This window comes from Arabidopsis thaliana, assembly GCF_000001735.4.
Source record: "Arabidopsis thaliana chromosome 1 sequence".
Classification (NCBI taxonomy): domain Eukaryota; kingdom Viridiplantae; phylum Streptophyta; class Magnoliopsida; order Brassicales; family Brassicaceae; genus Arabidopsis; species Arabidopsis thaliana.
The window spans coordinates 8,798,959-8,818,718 of record NC_003070.9 but is presented as its reverse complement, the minus strand read 5'-3'; the positions used below and the strand labels follow the sequence as shown (position 1 = coordinate 8,818,718).

The 19,760-nt window shown below is 39.1% G+C and overlaps 8 protein-coding genes, 1 long non-coding RNA gene and 1 pseudogene across 13 annotated transcripts; 3 read left to right on the top strand and 7 right to left on the bottom strand.

The window, feature by feature from the left end:
• Positions 1-323: 323 nt before the first annotated feature.
• Positions 324-1,041, bottom strand: AT1G25141 (F-box associated ubiquitination effector family protein; the record flags this gene model as incomplete). Its single annotated transcript, NM_102326.3, has 1 exon — positions 324-1,041. One exon carries the CDS (start codon positions 1,039-1,041, stop codon positions 337-339), a length of 705 nt encoding a protein of 234 aa, NP_173888.2. The 3' UTR covers positions 324-336.
• A 1,715-nt stretch (positions 1,042-2,756) lies between these two features.
• Positions 2,757-3,533, bottom strand: AT1G25112 (uncharacterized protein; the record flags this gene model as incomplete). The annotated part of the gene is made up of 1 exon (NM_102325.1): positions 2,757-3,533. The coding sequence occupies one exon, from the start codon at positions 3,531-3,533 to the stop codon at positions 2,757-2,759; it is 777 nt and encodes a 258-aa protein (NP_173887.1).
• Positions 3,455-6,024, bottom strand: AT1G25098. 4 transcript variants are annotated; one of them, NR_139777.1, is made up of 3 exons: positions 5,635-6,024; positions 4,553-5,527; positions 3,455-3,985 (listed from the first exon to the last, which is right to left on the bottom strand). It is a non-coding gene; the product is annotated as an other RNA (long non-coding RNA). The 4 variants fall into 4 exon arrangements; NR_139776.1 differs by having other exon boundaries at positions 5,474-5,527; NR_139774.1 differs by lacking the exon at positions 3,455-3,985 and having other exon boundaries at positions 4,258-4,799; positions 5,474-5,527.
• AT1G25097 (uncharacterized protein) lies at positions 3,931-6,986 on the top strand (the record flags this gene model as incomplete). The annotated part of the gene is made up of 4 exons (NM_102324.2): positions 3,931-4,000; positions 4,442-4,774; positions 6,518-6,681; positions 6,731-6,986. The coding sequence occupies 4 exons, from the start codon at positions 3,931-3,933 to the stop codon at positions 6,812-6,814; spliced, it is 651 nt and encodes a 216-aa protein (NP_173886.1). The 3' UTR covers positions 6,815-6,986.
• Positions 6,987-8,275: 1,289 nt separating this feature from the next.
• Positions 8,276-10,170, top strand: AT1G25083 (Glutamine amidotransferase type 1 family protein; the record flags this gene model as incomplete). The annotated part of the gene is made up of 7 exons (NM_102323.4): positions 8,276-8,383; positions 9,022-9,092; positions 9,181-9,218; positions 9,297-9,407; positions 9,523-9,622; positions 9,718-9,853; positions 9,941-10,170. 7 exons carry the CDS (start codon positions 8,276-8,278, stop codon positions 10,043-10,045), a joined length of 669 nt encoding a protein of 222 aa, NP_173885.1. The 3' UTR covers positions 10,046-10,170.
• Positions 10,171-10,562: 392 nt separating this feature from the next.
• On the bottom strand, positions 10,563-12,112 carry AT1G25055 (F-box family protein). The gene has a single exon (NM_001123878.4). The coding sequence runs from the start codon at positions 12,068-12,070 to the stop codon at positions 10,769-10,771; it is 1,302 nt and encodes a 433-aa protein (NP_001117350.1). The 5' UTR covers positions 12,071-12,112; the 3' UTR covers positions 10,563-10,768.
• A 245-nt stretch (positions 12,113-12,357) lies between these two features.
• On the bottom strand, positions 12,358-14,230 carry LpxC3 (UDP-3-O-acyl N-acetylglycosamine deacetylase family protein; the record flags this gene model as incomplete). The annotated part of the gene is made up of 7 exons (NM_001123877.5): positions 12,358-12,654; positions 12,764-12,908; positions 12,975-13,039; positions 13,134-13,235; positions 13,325-13,531; positions 13,719-14,027; positions 14,129-14,230. The coding sequence occupies 7 exons, from the start codon at positions 14,228-14,230 to the stop codon at positions 12,604-12,606; spliced, it is 981 nt and encodes a 326-aa protein (NP_001117349.4). The 3' UTR covers positions 12,358-12,603.
• A 397-nt stretch (positions 14,231-14,627) lies between these two features.
• Positions 14,628-15,419, bottom strand: AT1G25053 (annotated as a pseudogene). Its single transcript has one exon.
• Positions 15,420-17,134: 1,715 nt separating this feature from the next.
• AT1G25025 (uncharacterized protein) lies at positions 17,135-17,911 on the bottom strand (the record flags this gene model as incomplete). Its single annotated transcript, NM_102321.1, has 1 exon — positions 17,135-17,911. The coding sequence occupies one exon, from the start codon at positions 17,909-17,911 to the stop codon at positions 17,135-17,137; it is 777 nt and encodes a 258-aa protein (NP_173883.1).
• A 397-nt stretch (positions 17,912-18,308) lies between these two features.
• AT1G24996 (uncharacterized protein) lies at positions 18,309-19,199 on the top strand (the record flags this gene model as incomplete). The annotated part of the gene is made up of 2 exons (NM_102320.1): positions 18,309-18,378; positions 18,820-19,199. 2 exons carry the CDS (start codon positions 18,309-18,311, stop codon positions 19,197-19,199), a joined length of 450 nt encoding a protein of 149 aa, NP_173882.1.
• Positions 19,200-19,760: the final 561 nt, after the last annotated feature.

Genomic DNA, 19,760 nt, shown 5'->3' with positions numbered 1-19,760 from the left:
AAAACCATTTTCTTTGTGTGATGCTTTTCTCAATTTCACATAATCTCCATTTTTGAAGTCTTAATCTTCTAATTATCATCAAATCTACCTATATAATTAAAAGGAGAAGTACAAAGTAAAGAATGCCTAAAAAATTTAGAAATATTACAGCAATTGCCTCTAAATTATGGCATAAAGAAGCGATTAATTGAAATTGAGAAGAAAACTTATCATAATTGAAAAATCTGATAGTTGCTCCAAGATCCACACCAAACACTATGATCATTCGTCCCTTTTTCTTTTGCCTGTGATACCTTGGTAGATTTGAGTCAAACTTGGAACATAATAAAACATACATTACAGAGATGATCCGACTTCAAAACCCACTTGTTTCACTTTGTTGTCCTCTCCAAAAATGTGTACCGTGGTTTTTCCTTGGTCTCTAATATTATCACAACACACGACCACTCTCTTCTTCTCGTCGACCAAGAAACTTCCGCTTTCCCCAATACAACGTTTAGGCTGCAAATCCAAAGCTAAGACCATGCTCCACGACACCACTTGTGTCTCACCAATCTTATTTGTCACCCATATTTCTGCCTTTGATTTAATTCCGCGTTGCGATAACATGGAAAGTTTCTCTTCTCTAACAACGGATAGAGCCAGAGTTGCATAACAAGGATACTTATTCGGAAGACATAGACGTTCAAATCTTTCTGTCGTATAATCAAAACTGATTAAGAATTTGCCAAGCCGTTTCTCTTCTTCACCACTAGCAATCCAGTAAGTCTTTCCCTTCAAAGACACGCCACGACCAATATACCCTAATTTGAAGTCCAAAGTGGCATCAATAATCCTCCATGAATTGGAGTTAATTTCATAAATTTGGAATTCGTGGTCGTAGCCAAAACCAGTGTGTGCCAATATATTGTAGCTATTATTTTGGTAGGATCCGAGAGTATAGTTGTCATATAAGTCATGGGTTGAATCCACCTTGTTTGACCAGTACACGGGTTCCATACCGCGAGCCAAGTATTGTCCTCCTTGGTGACGCAGACGCATAACAATAAGCCGTCGCAGTGAGAGACTTTATATATCTCGAATTGATCTTGATCTAGACAACTAGGATATTTAGGGTTGATTAGGGTAAATTCAACTGTGACTTTTACATGTGGAAGTCTATGGAGATCGACACTCATCGAGCGTACCCTAAGCCCTTTAGACATGTGAATCAGAAACTGCTTTGGGCCTTTATCCAAGTGTTTTCTTGTGAATCTCCTATCCTTGAATAAACAGTTCCATCCTTTGCAAGTAGACCCTAACTGTTTCAAAGACATAGCTGGAACGCGGTAGAGTATCTCTTCTAACAAATGCTCTGGAAGTTCCGACATCATTGTCGTTTGATCAAATGTTGGTTAGGGTTTTGTATAGTACTTCACGTTTATATAAATCCATGCTCAGGCGACGAACAATTTAAGTTACTTTTACGGCAAGTCAACACTCTTTAATTCGTTTCCTATAAAAAGCGTCTTTCTTATTCTCTTCAATCTTCAATATATGAAAGAGCTGAGGAATATGGAAATGAAAGACCCGAAAAAATGGAATATGCACATTATGACAAATCACTATGTAAATGTTTGATTTACTTAGTGAAAAGTGCAACATCTTAACTTAATAAAATTATCTTATACCATCTTAACTATTTTTTTTTAGTTTTATTTTCTTTTAGGATTATGCTTCGTTTAATTAAATTGTTCACACTGTAAGGTTGGACTGAATTCATAGTATATATTTATAAAAATGCAAATTCTTACATGCATAAGGATGAGGAGAGAAAATAAATCACAATCCTAATGGAACCCATAAATTACGTTACCACCCTTTAAACAAAACTATTTCATAACAAAAGTAAACATGCGTTGTGAAATAATGATATGATAGGCATATATTAAGGAGTGGTATTAGAATAAAGAAGCGATTAATTGATATTGAGAAGATAGCTTATCATAGCTTATCATAATCGAATTTAGATGTTGCATTGTGGTACCAAAGTGGTGGTATATATTACCTTATACATATCAGCATTTCGCATGAACCATATATGAGTATTAATTAGGTGCCATATGCAGCTAGTCTTTCTACTACACGCCACAGAAGTAACACGTAATTAATTATGTGTATCGGTTTATGTAATGCCGTAAACTATGTGTTTAATGTGTCCAATCACGTCTTATCATCTATAGTATGCGTTTGTTCTTTTTGCATTATATGTGTATTAATTAGGTAGACACTGAGATTCGTATGATACGTTCAACCGAATCGCATAACTCTATATGAATCTAAAGTCCACTTACTCACTACAATTAATAGTTTATGGTAGCTGTTGATGCACGAATCACACAAGTACGAAAATGGGATCTCTAGGGAAGGAAGAAGAATCTTTCTATTAATGACGAGCCCGCGACTTAGGCGGATTGGACGGATTACAAATGATGATTTCTTCAACGAGCATAAATGGAGTAAGAACGAGCCGATTGTAGATGAAAGACGAGCTTGAGGCCGGAAGACGATCTTCCGAGGAAGAATAGAGTTTATTCGTTTTATAGCTGAACCTTGTAAAAGGTTGCCTACGTACCCTTAGAAAGGGATCAAGCCACACGTAGTTCATATTGTGATAAACGAGCTAGGCCATTATTGGAGGAAGGTCGGCAGGTAATTGACGAGCCGGCAGATGTGCGACGAGCTGGATGGCTTCTCGAGACGTGCGAGTAGGTTAGTTATTTTGGGCGGGCAGGTCGGAGAGACACTTCGGACGGACGAGTAAACGAGTTACTCAAGATGGATGGGCAGACGAGGTACTTTGGACGGGTGAGCTGACGAGCTGCTTGATACGGGTGAGCTGACGAGCTGCTTGAGACGGGTGAGCTGACGAGCTGCTTGAGACGGGTGAGCTGACGAGCTGCTTGAGACGGGTGAGCTGACGAGCTGCTTGAGACGAACCGGCTGGCGGGATACTTCGGACGGGTGAGCTGACGAGCTGTTTGAGACGGACCGGCTGGCGGGATACTTCGGAGGGGAGAGCTGACGAGCTGATTGAGACGGGTGAGCTGACGAGCTGCTTGAGACGGACCGGCTGGCGGGATACTTCGGAGGGGAGAGCTGACGAGCTGCTTGAGACGGGTGAGCTGACGATCTGCTTGAGACGGGTGAGCTGACGAGCTGCTTGAGACGGACCGGCTGGCGGGATACTTCGGACGGGTGAGCTGACGAGCTGCTTGAGACGGGTGAGCTGACGAGCTGTTTGAGACGGACCGGCTGGCGGGATACTTCGGAGGGGAGAGCTGACGAGCTGCTTGAGACGGGTGAGCTGACGAGCTGCTTGATACGGACCGGCTGGCGGGATACTTCGGAGGGGAGAGCTGACGAGCTGCTTGAGACGGGTGAGCTGACGAGCTGCTTGAGACGGACCGGCTGGCGGGATACTTCGGACGGGTGAGCTGACGAGCTGCTCTGTGTCTCTGCGTGTCCGGCGGAATCCCCCTTTGACAAGACATGCTATTCCGTATTTATAGCCTTCTGCGTGTAGGACACTCCTCCAGGATTTTGACGAGCCTACCCTCTTGACTTAACATTCTGCTTAGGCCTTTGACTTGGATTTGGGCCTTGGGCCAAGCAAGCCCAAATCTTACCCCTAACAGTAGCTGAAATGGATCACAACGTACCTAATTCCGATTTCTATATCTAGTGTACGTATTGATATTCTTTAGCAATAGTTTTGGAAAATATAATCTGAGTTTAGTGTACTCGTTGGCTTTATTACTTTTGAATTTTAATAATAGTCTATTTTAACCATAAGTACTAGCATATACTAAATAACTTGATCTACACAATAAAATACAGAAGATTGATTCTCAAACTATTTCTCTCTCTCTCTCTCACAGAGAATCTCCAATGGCGGCTCCCGTAGTGGTCGCTCCTGCGATAAATCTTCAGCATATGGACCTACCTGAAGGAAATGAAGGTAATAAAAAACGATTATATTCTCAGAAGCAAGATATAGGGGTAGCGAATTTGGGGTAATAAAGAAATTGAAATTGAAAGTATCAAGAAACATTGGTGAGTTTGGGAATTGGAGGAATGTATTTAAAATTAGAGTAGATCTGTGAATTTGGGAAATCGAGGCTACAATCTATGGAATTGGTAACAGTGTAGAAATCTTAGAAAAGTTATGATCTATGGAATCTTAGAACAGTGTAGAAATCGTAGTACAGTGTTACAGATCTATGGAATCTTAGAACAGTGTAGAAATCGTAGCACAGTGTTACAGATCTATGGAATCTTAGAATAGTCTCCTAGATCTATGGAATTTGTACAATTAAGGCAAGATTTAAAAATTTCAGAATAAAACAGTTGCTTATAATATATATATAAATCTCATATGTTTGGTTGCTATTTTTGACAGATGTAGCAGCTGTGCTTCAAACATCAACACAGCGCTGGCTCAACGCTGCTGAGTGGAGCATTCTTTATAACAACCACAACCTATTCCCAGAATCAAACTCATTTACCATACCTATTGAAGTAGAGGGACTTTACAGAGTTGACAACCGCTTTAATCAAGACAGCAATACGTGGAGAAACACAAGTGCTCCCTCCACTTGCAAAAATGCTATCAACTTCTACAATGTTAGGATCGCCACTGGCTTGTACAGGTTTGATGATGATGGGGACATTGTGATGGACGCTGAAGTTCAAGGAGGGTGGGTCCTTTGCAGAAAAACCGTGAGGAACAGAGGTGGGGGGGTACTTACTTTTGCACACTACATGTGGGTTTTAGTGTGAGTAAAAACTATGCTTGAGTAAAAACTATGCTTGAGTAAAAACTATGTTTGAGTTGATACTGGAAAAATCTAAACGAACTTGTAGTATAAACTTCTATGCTTATAAACATAAGCCCAAATTAGCTAAATCATTTTTAATTCATATTTTTAAGATGCTACAGGTAAATGCTACAGGTAAAGTCATAGCTACATTATTTACTTCACTATACTATCCAATTGAGAGAATAAATGATCAAAAACAAAGAGGCGCAAAAAAACTAATATTAAAATATCAAGCTAGGAAAGATAAACAAAGTTCAAAGACTCAGATGTTAATGAAACGAATGAGACTGATGGCCCAAATAATCCAAATAGATCCTAGATTATATATGTCGGAAGACTAATTTCAATAAGTATAAACACAAGATATTTGCGGATTTATATTGTTAGACTAAAATGCAAATGAAGTGTGAAAAGGTCAAGAATATGCAACACTTGCGTAGTCGTATAAGAAGACATTAGAGTGGTCATATAAATGGGATATTAATTCAGAGAAGTTTTAAGGGTAGGAAAAACAAACTGTTTAAACAAAAAATCATGCTTAAAACATCTGTTACATGTAAAAAACCGAGAAATTAAAACCAAGACAAAAAAAACAGAGTATGTGAACTTGCCTTCAATTGGGTAAAAGGCTGGATCTGAGATAATCTCTAAAAGTAAAGCCAGATCTGTAAAATATAATAACAAAGAACAGATTAAATTGATGAAACCGGACAACACAAGAAGAACAATCCATCTTTTTCAGATCTGAAGTAGAGATGGAAAAAAAACTTGCCTTTTCCTATGAACAGATGACTGCGGATAGCAGATCTGGAGAAAATATATAAAAAATCTCAGGTTAAAATCGTGAAACAAGAACAAACTGATCAAATAAGAAAGAAGGACATAACAAAAAACTTAGCTTTTTTAATGCGGATCTGAAGCATATGGGTAGAGAGCCAGATAGGGTTTGAGAAATCGAAGAGAGGTAATGATTATAGCAGTTTAGTGTTTCTCGATGGAGAGAGAGAGAGAGAGATTGAGTTTTTTATTTTGGTGAGAGACAGAGAGGCGGACGAGTGGTGTTTATTTGGAGCTTTCTCGATTAACTTATTTTTATTCTGAGTTCCTGTTTTACCCTTGTAACCCTATCACATCTCATAAGGTTTCGAAGATTTGGCTTTTGTCTTAAAAAGTTCTCGGATTCTCTTTTTTATTCGAGGAAACAAAACAAATAATAATATAATAATCCTAATTATTTTTCTGGAGGAGAGAAGCCTTGTTTTGGGCTGGAAGAATCATTGAAGTCACTCAGATTAGAGGACTTATAAATAAGCCTTATTGTGGAGATTACTTGGGCTTTGTTGAGAACTTATGAAGCACATCTTTGTATTTATTTCATTTTGTCTATATATGTAGAGATCTATGTTAAGAAGTTTATATGCGAAATACCTTTTAAAAAATAAATCCTATCAAAAGTCCGGACACTGTCTTTGTGTTGATTTACTTTGTTCTCATTAGGTCTTGAAGTGCTTGGATCAGTTTGTAATGAAAATTTACCATTTCTATTCGAAAGTGAATTGATGGTTATGAGAACTCGTATGACGCAGTGTTTATTCCTACATATGCATCCGAAGAATCGTCATTCAATCATAATAATCTTGCATCTATATTATGAGGCCATTGTGGTACACGTTTGAGTCATCTCTACAAGCCTGTCTTCGATCGTCAATTCAAGATGCTGAAGATTCATATGATGGAAGATATGATTAAAGATGGTGAAGAGAAGAGTCTTGACACTTTCGTGATATCCAGGCAACTTACCACTTTCACTGATCTCACGGTTTGTCTTTCTACAAGGTATCAATTACTAAGTTAATCTTTTTGTTTAGGGCTGGGCATTTGGCTCATCCGTGATAGTTGAATTTAAAGTGAGACTTGAGCACTTAAGAGGAAAATCAATTCCTATAGCGTAATTCATCTTTCTCGCTCCATCTTCCTTTGTTTTTTTGGCATCTTAAACTATGGTGTTATCAAAATGGCAGTTGTGCACATTGCTGAAAGTTAATCAATGGTCAGACTGTAAAGTTAATTTCCTTATGTCTATGAAGAAAACAAAAATTTAATCCACCTTTTTGGGATATTATTTTGTTGATCAGAAGCTTGTTTAATGATAATTTTTTTTTTTTTTTCAGAAAGGATCGTGTGACCATTAAATTGAAAACGGTATATATGCTTATACGATGACTATACTATATATGCTTATACGAAAAGATGACTATACTATACATTTGTCGAATTAGATGCTTATACGAAAAGATGACTATAGCTGAGTGTAAAACCTGGCTGCTTAATATCCCCCACATCATTAAACGTTACTTAGATATATTTCTTTAAGTCAACAACTAATGAAGTAATAAAAGACCTAGAAGCCATGAATGAATCTGCGTCAAAGCATCCAAAATGATGGTGTTCTCGTACTATTCGCAGTCTATCTCAATTGATAGCGATTTCCTCATCAATCCAGCGCCACTTATATCCTTGACCGTTTCAAAACCAGCTCCGGGTCGAATCAGCGAGTCGGGTCAACATCACCTGAACAGAATGTTCGCGAGGCGGCTCACTTCGTTCTTCGAAGGATCTTCAACCTCCAGGTACCCAAAATGTTACAATTAGAATCTGATCGATTCCCCTTTAGTAGAGCATTAAACCATTTGTCCAAATAACTTCCCTCATAGTCTTTCTCCTGATTCGGACTAAGTTGAAACTTGAAGTTTAGGGGATGATTAAACCTTTGTTGACGTTAGAGCTAAGACCATTGGAATAGATTTCTAATCTCTGTAGCTACTACTTTGACCATAATTTCTAATAGTTTTGTTTTTTTGGTCAACCATGTCTTAATCAATTAGGGTCCTGGCTAATTGCAAGTCCTTGATTCATATGAATTGTATTCAAGTATGCATCTCGATTGATTGTTAGAATCTCTTTATTTCACAATCAATCTAGTCTCGACTTGCTTATATACAAGACTATGTAATGTAATTTCTCTCTTGTTATGTGATCAGACTGAGTCGTTATGCGGCACCATCGAATCTTATTCACGTAAGACTAGTTCTCTAGATGAGTAATTTTTTTTGGTTTTGTATATATTTGAAAAAGCTCCTCCTTGCTTCTTTGTCCTTGCCAGGAGTAATTTTTGATTCAGCAATAGCTAATACATTACTTCTTAGCTGCCTACAGTCTGGTCTTTTAAGTCTTTTATCTTGTTTAAAGTTTGAAAATTGGTGATTTTCTGAGTTGCTATTGTTAGATTGGGTTATTCCTTGTTGGCTGCTCTGAATATCTCACTTAGATCCCAAATATACTTCTGTGATATAGGAGTTTTCAGTTTTGGGGAAGAGTCGTAGAGATGTACATTTGCTGAAGCTTCTATTGAAATGGCAGAATCGAATTCGATACCTTCCGTTGTTATCAATTCCTCTAAACAGAATGGTCCTATCATCGTGATTGATAATTACGACAGCTTCACTTACAATCTCTGCCAGGTTTCATTTCTAACACAATCTCAAATCTTACTAGGCTCGTTAGATTTTTGATGTGAAAGCAGCTGAATTTGCATTTTGTTAGAAATGTATTCAAGTATATGCATTGTGATTGAATGTTAGAATCTCATTAGTTCACAATCCAATCTACTTTCGACTTGCTAATAGATAAGACTATGTAATGTTGACCATCTGTTGTTAATGTGATCAGAGTCGTTGCTATGTCGTGCCATCGAATCTTATTGTCGAAAGCTCCTCGTTGCTTGTTTGTCGTTGTAAGGAGTAATTGTTGATCCAGCAAAAGCTAACACATCACTTCTTTGCTGCCTAAAGTCTGGTCTTTTAAGTAGAATCTTTAATCATGTTCAAAGTTTGAATTGGCGATTTCCTGAGTTGCTATTTTTGACTTTAGATTTGTTATTCCTAGTTGAAATATCTCGCTTTCTCATGAGATTTTGGCTGCTCTGAATATCTGACTTAACGCACATAGATACCAAATATACAATTTGATCATGTCTTACTTCTAGTTCTCCACGCAGAATAGTGTCAGGTGCATACTATTTATTGTGATCGTTCTCTTGATATGGTTTCTTCTGCTTTAGTATAAACAAAATTTTGAGAATTGCTATCTATTTCTACAGTATATGGGAGAGCTACAATGCCATTTTGAAGTTTACCGCAATGATGAACTTACAGTAGAAGAGCTGAAAAGGTAAGAAGAAACTATATGCATTCTGTTTAAAACGTAATCTGGCTAATCGACTGATGTTCATTCCTTTATCATTCTCTCCCTCTTGCAGAAAAAATCCAAGAGGAGTGTTGATTTCTCCTGGACCTGGTAAATATTTTGGCCTCTGAAATTTCTCCTATAATTATATGCTGGAGAAGTGGATAACACTTTTCTTGAATTTGATAGGTACCCCTCAAGACTCTGGGATTTCCTTGCAAACTGTTTTGGAACTCGGACCACTTGTTCCTTTATTTGGAGTATGTATGGGTTTGCAGTGTATAGGAGAAGCATTTGGAGGTTAGTTGCATATAAACAAGACATCTTATTTTCCCGTATCAGTGTTCAAACATGGTTTTGTTCTTTATTCTATGCATCCACAGCTTAAATGCAATTTTGTTTGAACATTGATTAGGAAAGATTGTGCGGTCACCATTTGGTGTTATGCATGGGAAAAGCTCAATGGTTCACTATGATGAGAAAGGAGAAGAAGGCTTGTTCTCTGGATTATCAAAGTATGAATCAAAATCAATTTTTTTTGTGTGTTGTCTAATATAGTTAATCATAAGTCTGTAAAAATGTGTAATAAAACAAATCTGGTTGGTTTCAGCCCTTTCATTGTAGGTAGATATCACAGTCTCGTGATCGAAAAAGATACATTTCCTAGTGATGAGCTCGAGGTTACAGCATGGACAGAAGATGGTCTGGTTATGGCTGCCCGTCACAGAAAGTACAAGCATATACAGGTAAAACCCGCACAAGTGTGTACTGTAATCTTATTGCCCCCTCCATTCAAAACAGAACTCTTGAAGTCTTGTAAACATTGTTCACAGGGAGTTCAATTTCATCCGGAGAGTATTATAACAACTGAGGGCAAGACAATTGTCCGCAATTTCATCAAAATCGTAGAGAAAAAGGATTCCGAGAAGCTGACGTAGACTAGCCTGAATGAGAAAATCTGCTGTGTTCGAATAGTGCCTCCCTGTAATAATATTTGCCAATGCAAAATGTTCCTTGCCATCTTCCCATTGTTTCTATCATAAAAATTCGACTTGTTCCTCCACTTTTACTTAATTTGTGAAATGTGGAAAGCAGAAAGCTATGGTTATTTAAGCATGCCTAGCGACAAAAATTGCCGAGGGTCTTTCAGTTTTTATTTGGTTCCTAGCTAAGCACCTACCCAAAATGTGTCTAGTACTTCTTTCACTACAGGACGAACCTGTAAAGGCCAGATAGTATTCATAATGGTGTAAGAAACACAACATACATGAGATGAGATCAGATATCACTTTTCGTATATATAAGATATGTATGAGATATGTACTCCATAATTGGGACTAACTTAGAAGTAAACGCAGAAACAGACTAACTTATATGAGATATGTACTCCATAATTGGGCTAACAGTACATGAAACCATGTCATGCTTTGCTTAAGGATGGTGCAAGTGAACAAGTGACTAGAACAATGCTTTGATAAATTTACTAGCAGACGACAATGCAAGAAACAAATAAGGTACCTAACCATCTCACTGACGAAAAGTAAGAAACTTAAACCATGACAAGAGTAAGTTTGAGAAGAGAAACTAAAAGAGGAGAAAGATAACATGGAAATGTAACTGAGAATTGACTAGCAGTCTTGAGAACTGCAAGGAACAGAAAACTAAACATGTCTTTCTTTCCTTTTGCGCTGTTGGTTGACTTGCACTAAACTCGGAAGGTAAGTAGACGAGCAGACAAGCGGGGGACGATATGTAGTCGGAATATGCCCGGTTCTGGGACAAGGTTCCCCGACATTGGGAGCTACTCCTAGAGTCACAGGTTTAAAGAATCCATCCTTTCCACTGATAAAAGCGGTGTGGTAACGAGCGCTCTCGGTGCTTAGGTATCCGTCTAGATCGAAAACCACAGCGACTTTCTCATCCTCGTCAATGAAGAAGGTGGCACCCATATCATTGTCAAACCGAACACCAGTGAGTGCCAATGGTCTCATATCCACTGTCAAAAACTTGCTCCAGGACACAGAGTTGGGCTCAATACTAGTAGTAACCCAAAACTCAACTGTGGTAAACCGATCATCACTGTGAAGACCCTCATTATGATATAGCACCGCGAGCTGCTGGTCTCTAACACAAGAGAGGGTCACAGTCGCATCGATAGTAGAGTGAAACGGAAGAGGCAGACGCAGACCAAATGTCTCTGTTGTAAAATCAAAACAGAGTAAGAAATCTTCAAGATCGATTATGTCGCCATCTTCATCAATTTCACCACTGCTGCTATCCTCATGCGCAAAAAAGTAGGTATTTCCCTTCACAGAAACGCCGTAGAGGGGATGATTAGGGTCCATTTCCCCGTTGGGAGTGACCTCGAGAACCCTCCATGAATTAGAGCGCAAGTCGTAGATTTCGTACCTGTAAACGGAAACGTTTCTTGTCTGCACCATCCTCAAGATTTTGTGGTTACGGTTGATGTCGTATCCAAGAGCATAGCTGTCTCCTATGTTGGATTCTGTTCTGGGTCTGATCCATCTTGTTTGCCCCAAATAAGGGTTCCAAACCACGACCCTCGAGTTGTCCTTAGCCACGCATAACAACAAGCCGTCGCAGTGATACACTCTAGATATCTCGACTTGATTAAGCAAATCTACCTGCTTTATAGATAGATCCATCGTGTCTTCTTCTTCCTCCTTGCTGCGACGGAGATGGAATCTAACTGAACAGACCTTTGAATCCATCGTCATAAACCCCAAAAACTGCGCCGCTGCTTTACCCAGAACCCGATCTTTGGTTAAAGCGTTCCATAATTTGCAAGTGGATCGCACCGCTCTCAGAGATGTTATCGGAATCCTCGTGAGGATCTTCTCCCCTACCAGCTTCGGTGGAAGATCGCACATACTCGTTCTCTTCGGTTGAAGATCGCACATTCTCGTTCTCTTCGGTTGAAGATCGCACCTCCTCCTCCTCATTCTTCCAATTTTCGACCACAATTGAAAATTAGGGTTCTCCTCTCTCGTAAGTAATTAGGGTTCTTCTCTCTTAATACGTATCCTAATACGTTATAATGTACAACAATTATAAATACGAGTAAAAAAATAAAAATAAAAAAGGAGAGGAATTTACCTTTTCCTAATGTGAAAAATGTATCCAAGTCAAATTCTTTTTCGTTTTAAATTATTTTATTATTTTTATTAGTTCTGTTCCATTTTCTTTTATTTTCAGTTTCAATATGTTAAATTGGTACAGAGTAAAACTATTATTGAACTACAACTTAAGTTTCAATTCAATTTGGTTTTGGAACAGTTTGATCGGTTAAAATGTCCCTATGATTAGTACCTAAAATAGTTTAATGTTACAAATTTTACTGTATTCACAAGAGTAATGATCTTCCATTGAACAAACAAAAATCCCACATTGGTACCATCTTTGGATAACGAATCCAAAAAGAAACAGAAACGATCAAGGCTTTTGCGGGATATGGTTGACAACGAGCACATACTCTTCAGTCCATGGTAAGGTGACGTGCTAAGTCAGTGTGCAGTGCATGACCCGCCTGCATTTGAAAGATAATACTATTGTTTTCTTTTCTCGAGAAAACTATAAGATGTTTTTTTTTTTTCTTTTTTGTGCAAACTATAAGATGTTAAGCTAGTATTATTTACCTTATATGCGACTATGTGAGCCACGGGGAGTCCTCCATTTCCGCCCCGTGAAACAAGGGAGAGGTCACCGATTAGGTCAAGAATCTTATGTCGACATGCTTCATCATCAAACCGCAGAGGAGGATTCATCCATCCATGCTCAGCGCTGCATTAGAGACAGTTTCAGTTGAATATTGTGTCCCTTTAGTCATCAATATGCAAGATTATTTACCTACAAACTATGGCGTTATCCAGAGAACCTCCTTTAATGAGCCCTGCTTCACGCATACGCTCCACCTGCAAACAAAACCCTCAGACACAGATGGTTGAAGAACGAACACCAGTTTACTGATTCCAAAGCTCCTAAGCAACAACAATGGATCTAACTAACCTCTTCATAGACACAGAAGGTTCTTGATGATGCGATATCCTTTGCAAAAGAAGACTCATGGATAGGTCTCCAAGAAAACCATTGGCAGCCTATAGCAGGCACCTGTAAAGTTCATCATCATACACAACAGACCAAGTCAATAACAATTTATGTACAAGCAGAAAATAAGTCAAAATGCCATTAGACTGAACCTGTGGGAAGTCGATACCACAAGTGATCCGAGTCTCTAGAGCCGGAAATGCAGCAACAAAAGTATCGTTCTTGCAAACATACACAGGCTTGTTCACATGTGCGACCATCTTCTCTACACTTTCACCATCATGGTTTTGAGCCGCGTTTATGCCAACTCCTTGTATCGCATCGACCCATTCTTTAGCTGATCCATCAAAAATAGGGACCTGTCACTTGGTTAGTGTTGCCTACACTCATCATCTCCTCCAGTGTACCAAGTCTATAAAACTAAGAGCTACACTGCACAGCAAGATGTTGACAATCTCTATAGCATACAAATCCAGTCAAAATAGACAATACGAGACATTGATTCGACCTATGATTACTCAAAATGTATGTATTCAGGTAACAAACCTCGACTTCTCGATCATCGGAACTTTCGCTCTCGATTTGAATCCTGCAATTATCAACTCCCTTCGCCTCAAGAGCTGATAACAAATGCTCAACGGTTCGGATTTTGAGCTCATCTTTCAACAGCGTCGTGCAAAGAGGCGATTCCTGAGCAAATTCAATCGACGCAGGGATGAATCTGGATCGAAACTCGAAGAACCTACCAGCTCCGGCGATCTCCGGATTTAGCTTCACCGTCGAGAACTTACCGGAGTGCAGAGATTTTCCTTTCACTTCCACAGATCCTGCGAGAGTTTGCTGTAATCGTCCACTCTACAGTATTGAACCCCAAGACAAAAAAAACACACTCAAAATGATTCCAATGGATAATAAAGTCGCATATACATGTAAGCGTGTGCGGGAGAGAGGTTTACTGGATTCAAGGAGACTGTCGGCGACGACGCGGCGGAGGAGTATCGGATCCAAATGACGAGAAACGACGGCTTAGTGGCTTTGACGGTGACGGGGAGTCTCATTGATTCAACGTCTGATTAATTTTAACCATGCCCGGATTATTGATTTAAGTAAGTACTAGGATATACTAAACCGGAATCAAGAAACAAATAATGTATAGTAAACCGGAATCAAAATTCATGTTATGCAAATATCCCAATTGTTCCACCAAAAACCATTTTCTTTGTGTGATGCTTTTCTCAATTTCACATAATCTCCATTTTTGAAGTCTTAATCTTCTAATTATCATCAAATCTACCTATATAATTAAAAGGAGAAGTACAAAGTAAAGAATGCCTAAAAAATTTAGAAATATTACAGCAATTGCCTCTAAATTATGGCATAAAGAAGCGATTAATTGAAATTGAGAAGAAAACTTATCATAATTGAAAAATCTGATAGTTGCTCCAAGATCCACACCAAACACTATGATCATTCGTCCCTTTTTCTTTTGCCTGTGATACCTTGGTAGATTTGAGTCAAACTTGGAACATAATAAAACATACATTACAGAGATGATCCGACTTCAAAACCCACTTGTTTCACTTTGTTGTCCTCTCCAAAAATGTGTACCGTGGTTTTTCCTTGGTCTCTAATATTATCACAACACACGACCACTCTCTTCTTCTCGTCGACCAAGAAACTTCCGCTTTCCCCAATACAACGTTTAGGCTGCAAATCCAAAGCTAAGACCATGCTCCACGACACCACTTGTGTCTCACCAATCTTATTTGTCACCCATATTTCTGCCTTTGATTTAATTCCGCGTTGCGATAACATGGAAAGTTTCTCTTCTCTAACAACGGATAGAGCCAGAGTTGCATAACAAGGATACTTATTCGGAAGACATAGACGTTCAAATCTTTCTGTCGTATAATCAAAACTGATTAAGAATTTGCCAAGCCGTTTCTCTTCTTCACCACTAGCAATCCAGTAAGTCTTTCCCTTCAAAGACACGCCACGACCAATATACCCTAATTTGAAGTCCAAAGTGGCATCAATAATCCTCCATGAATTGGAGTTAATTTCATAAATTTGGAATTCGTGGTCGTAGCCAAAACCAGTGTGTGCCAATATATTGTAGCTATTATTTTGGTAGGATCCGAGAGTATAGTTGTCATATAAGTCATGGGTTGAATCCACCTTGTTTGACCAGTACACGGGTTCCATACCGCGAGCCAAGTATTGTCCTCCTTGGTGACGCAGACGCATAACAATAAGCCGTCGCAGTGAGAGACTTTATATATCTCGAATTGATCTTGATCTAGACAACTAGGATATTTAGGGTTGATTAGGGTAAATTCAACTGTGACTTTTACATGTGGAAGTCTATGGAGATCGACACTCATCGAGCGTACCCTAAGCCCTTTAGACATGTGAATCAGAAACTGCTTTGGGCCTTTATCCAAGTGTTTTCTTGTGAATCTCCTATCCTTGAATAAACAGTTCCATCCTTTGCAAGTAGACCCTAACTGTTTCAAAGACATAGCTGGAACGCGGTAGAGTATCTCTTCTAACAAATGCTCTGGAAGTTCCGACATCATTGTCGTTTGATCAAATGTTGGTTAGGGTTTTGTATAGTACTTCACGTTTATATAAATCCATGCTCAGGCGACGAACAATTTAAGTTACTTTTACGGCAAGTCAACACTCTTTAATTCGTTTCCTATAAAAAGCGTCTTTCTTATTCTCTTCAATCTTCAATATATGAAAGAGCTGAGGAATATGGAAATGAAAGACCCGAAAAAATGGAATATGCACATTATGACAAATCACTATGTAAATGTTTGATTTACTTAGTGAAAAGTGCAACATCTTAACTTAATAAAATTATCTTATACCATCTTAACTATTTTTTTTTAGTTTTATTTTCTTTTAGGATTATGCTTCGTTTAATTAAATTGTTCACACTGTAAGGTTGGACTGAATTCATAGTATATATTTATAAAAATGCAAATTCTTACATGCATAAGGATGAGGAGAGAAAATAAATCACAATCCTAATGGAACCCATAAATTACGTTACCACCCTTTAAACAAAACTATTTCATAACAAAAGTAAACATGCGTTGTGAAATAATGATATGATAGGCATATATTAAGGAGTGGTATTAGAATAAAGAAGCGATTAATTGATATTGAGAAGATAGCTTATCATAGCTTATCATAATCGAATTTAGATGTTGCATTGTGGTACCAAAGTGGTGGTATATATTACCTTATACATATCAGCATTTCGCATGAACCATATATGAGTATTAATTAGGTGCCATATGCAGCTAGTCTTTCTACTACACGCCACAGAAGTAACACGTAATTAATTATGTGTATCGGTTTATGTAATGCCGTAAACTATGTGTTTAATGTGTCCAATCACGTCTTATCATCTATAGTATGCGTTTGTTCTTTTTGCATTATATGTGTATTAATTAGGTAGACACTGAGATTCGTATGATACGTTCAACCGAATCGCATAACTCTATATGAATCTAAAGTCCACTTACTCACTACAATTAATAGTTTATGGTAGCTGTTGATGCACGAATCACACAAGTACGAAAATGGGATCTCTAGGGAAGGAAGAAGAATCTTTCTATTAATGACGAGCCCGCGACTTAGGCGGATTGGACGGATTACAAATGATGATTTCTTCAACGAGCATAAATGGAGTAAGAACGAGCCGATTGTAGATGAAAGACGAGCTTGAGGCCGGAAGACGATCTTCCGAGGAAGAATAGAGTTTATTCGTTTTATAGCTGAACCTTGTAAAAGGTTGCCTACGTACCCTTAGAAAGGGATCAAGCCACACGTAGTTCATATTGTGATAAACGAGCTAGGCCATTATTGGAGGAAGGTCGGCAGGTAATTGACGAGCCGGCAGATGTGCGACGAGCTGGATGGCTTCTCGAGACGTGCGAGTAGGTTAGTTATTTTGGGCGGGCAGGTCGGAGAGACACTTCGGACGGACGAGTAAACGAGTTACTCAAGATGGATGGGCAGACGAGGTACTTTGGACGGGTGAGCTGACGAGCTGCTTGATACGGGTGAGCTGACGAGCTGCTTGAGACGGGTGAGCTGACGAGCTGCTTGAGACGGGTGAGCTGACGAGCTGCTTGAGACGGGTGAGCTGACGAGCTGCTTGAGACGAACCGGCTGGCGGGATACTTCGGACGGGTGAGCTGACGAGCTGTTTGAGACGGACCGGCTGGCGGGATACTTCGGAGGGGAGAGCTGACGAGCTGATTGAGACGGGTGAGCTGACGAGCTGCTTGAGACGGACCGGCTGGCGGGATACTTCGGAGGGGAGAGCTGACGAGCTGCTTGAGACGGGTGAGCTGACGATCTGCTTGAGACGGGTGAGCTGACGAGCTGCTTGAGACGGACCGGCTGGCGGGATACTTCGGACGGGTGAGCTGACGAGCTGCTTGAGACGGGTGAGCTGACGAGCTGTTTGAGACGGACCGGCTGGCGGGATACTTCGGAGGGGAGAGCTGACGAGCTGCTTGAGACGGGTGAGCTGACGAGCTGCTTGATACGGACCGGCTGGCGGGATACTTCGGAGGGGAGAGCTGACGAGCTGCTTGAGACGGGTGAGCTGACGAGCTGCTTGAGACGGACCGGCTGGCGGGATACTTCGGACGGGTGAGCTGACGAGCTGCTCTGTGTCTCTGCGTGTCCGGCGGAATCCCCCTTTGACAAGACATGCTATTCCGTATTTATAGCCTTCTGCGTGTAGGACACTCCTCCAGGATTTTGACGAGCCTACCCTCTTGACTTAACATTCTGCTTAGGCCTTTGACTTGGATTTGGGCCTTGGGCCAAGCAAGCCCAAATCTTACCCCTAACAGTAGCTGAAATGGATCACAACGTACCTAATTCCGATTTCTATATCTAGTGTACGTATTGATATTCTTTAGCAATAGTTTTGGAAAATATAATCTGAGTTTAGTGTACTCGTTGGCTTTATTACTTTTGAATTTTAATAATAGTCTATTTTAACCATAAGTACTAGCATATACTAAATAACTTGATCTACACAATAAAATACAGAAGATTGATTCTCAAACTATTTCTCTCTCTCTCTCTCACAGAGAATCTCCAATGGCGGCTCCCGTAGTGGTCGCTCCTGCGATAAATCTTCAGCATATGGACCTACCTGAAGGAAATGAAGGTAATAAAAAACGATTATATTCTCAGAAGCAAGATATAGGGGTAGCGAATTTGGGGTAATAAAGAAATTGAAATTGAAAGTATCAAGAAACATTGGTGAGTTTGGGAATTGGAGGAATGTATTTAAAATTAGAGTAGATCTGTGAATTTGGGAAATCGAGGCTACAATCTATGGAATTGGTAACAGTGTAGAAATCTTAGAAAAGTTATGATCTATGGAATCTTAGAACAGTGTAGAAATCGTAGTACAGTGTTACAGATCTATGGAATCTTAGAACAGTGTAGAAATCGTAGCACAGTGTTACAGATCTATGGAATCTTAGAATAGTCTCCTAGATCTATGGAATTTGTACAATTAAGGCAAGATTTAAAAATTTCAGAATAAAACAGTTGCTTATAATATATATATAAATCTCATATGTTTGGTTGCTATTTTTGACAGATGTAGCAGCTGTGCTTCAAACATCAACACAGCGCTGGCTCAACGCTGCTGAGTGGAGCATTCTTTATAACAACCACAACCTATTCCCAGAATCAAACTCATTTACCATACCTATTGAAGTAGAGGGACTTTACAGAGTTGACAACCGCTTTAATCAAGACAGCAATACGTGGAGAAACACAAGTGCTCCCTCCACTTGCAAAAATGCTATCAACTTCTACAATGTTAGGATCGCCACTGGCTTGTACAGGTTTGATGATGATGGGGACATTGTGATGGACGCTGAAGTTCAAGGAGGGTGGGTCCTTTGCAGAAAAACCGTGAGGAACAGAGGTGGGGGGGTACTTACTTTTGCACACTACATGTGGGTTTTAGTGTGAGTAAAAACTATGCTTGAGTAAAAACTATGCTTGAGTAAAAACTATGTTTGAGTTGATACTGGAAAAATCTAAACGAACTTGTAGTATAAACTTCTATGCTTATAAACATAAGCCCAAATTAGCTAAATCATTTTTAATTCATATTTTTAAGATGCTACAGGTAAATGCTACAGGTAAAGTCATAGCTACATTATTTACTTCACTATACTATCCAATTGAGAGAATAAATGATCAAAAACAAAGAGGCGCAAAAAAACTAATATTAAAATATCAAGCTAGGAAAGATAAACAAAGTTCAAAGACTCAGATGTTAATGAAACGAATGAGACTGATGGCCCAAATAATCCAAATAGATCCTAGATTATATATGTCGGAAGACTAATTTCAATAAGTATAAACACAAGATATTTGCGGATTTATATTGTTAGACTAAAATGCAAATGAAGTGTGAAAAGGTCAAGAATATGCAACACTTGCGTAGTCGTATAAGAAGACATTAGAGTGGTCATATAAATGGGATATTAATTCAGAGAAGTTTTAAGGGTAGGAAAAACAAACTGT

Bases quoted from the DNA above. Each gene is read 5' to 3' on its own strand.
- AT1G25055 (NM_001123878.4), bottom strand. From the start codon at position 12,070: ATGAGGAGGAGGAGGTGCGATCTTCAACCGAAGAGAACGAGAATGTGC.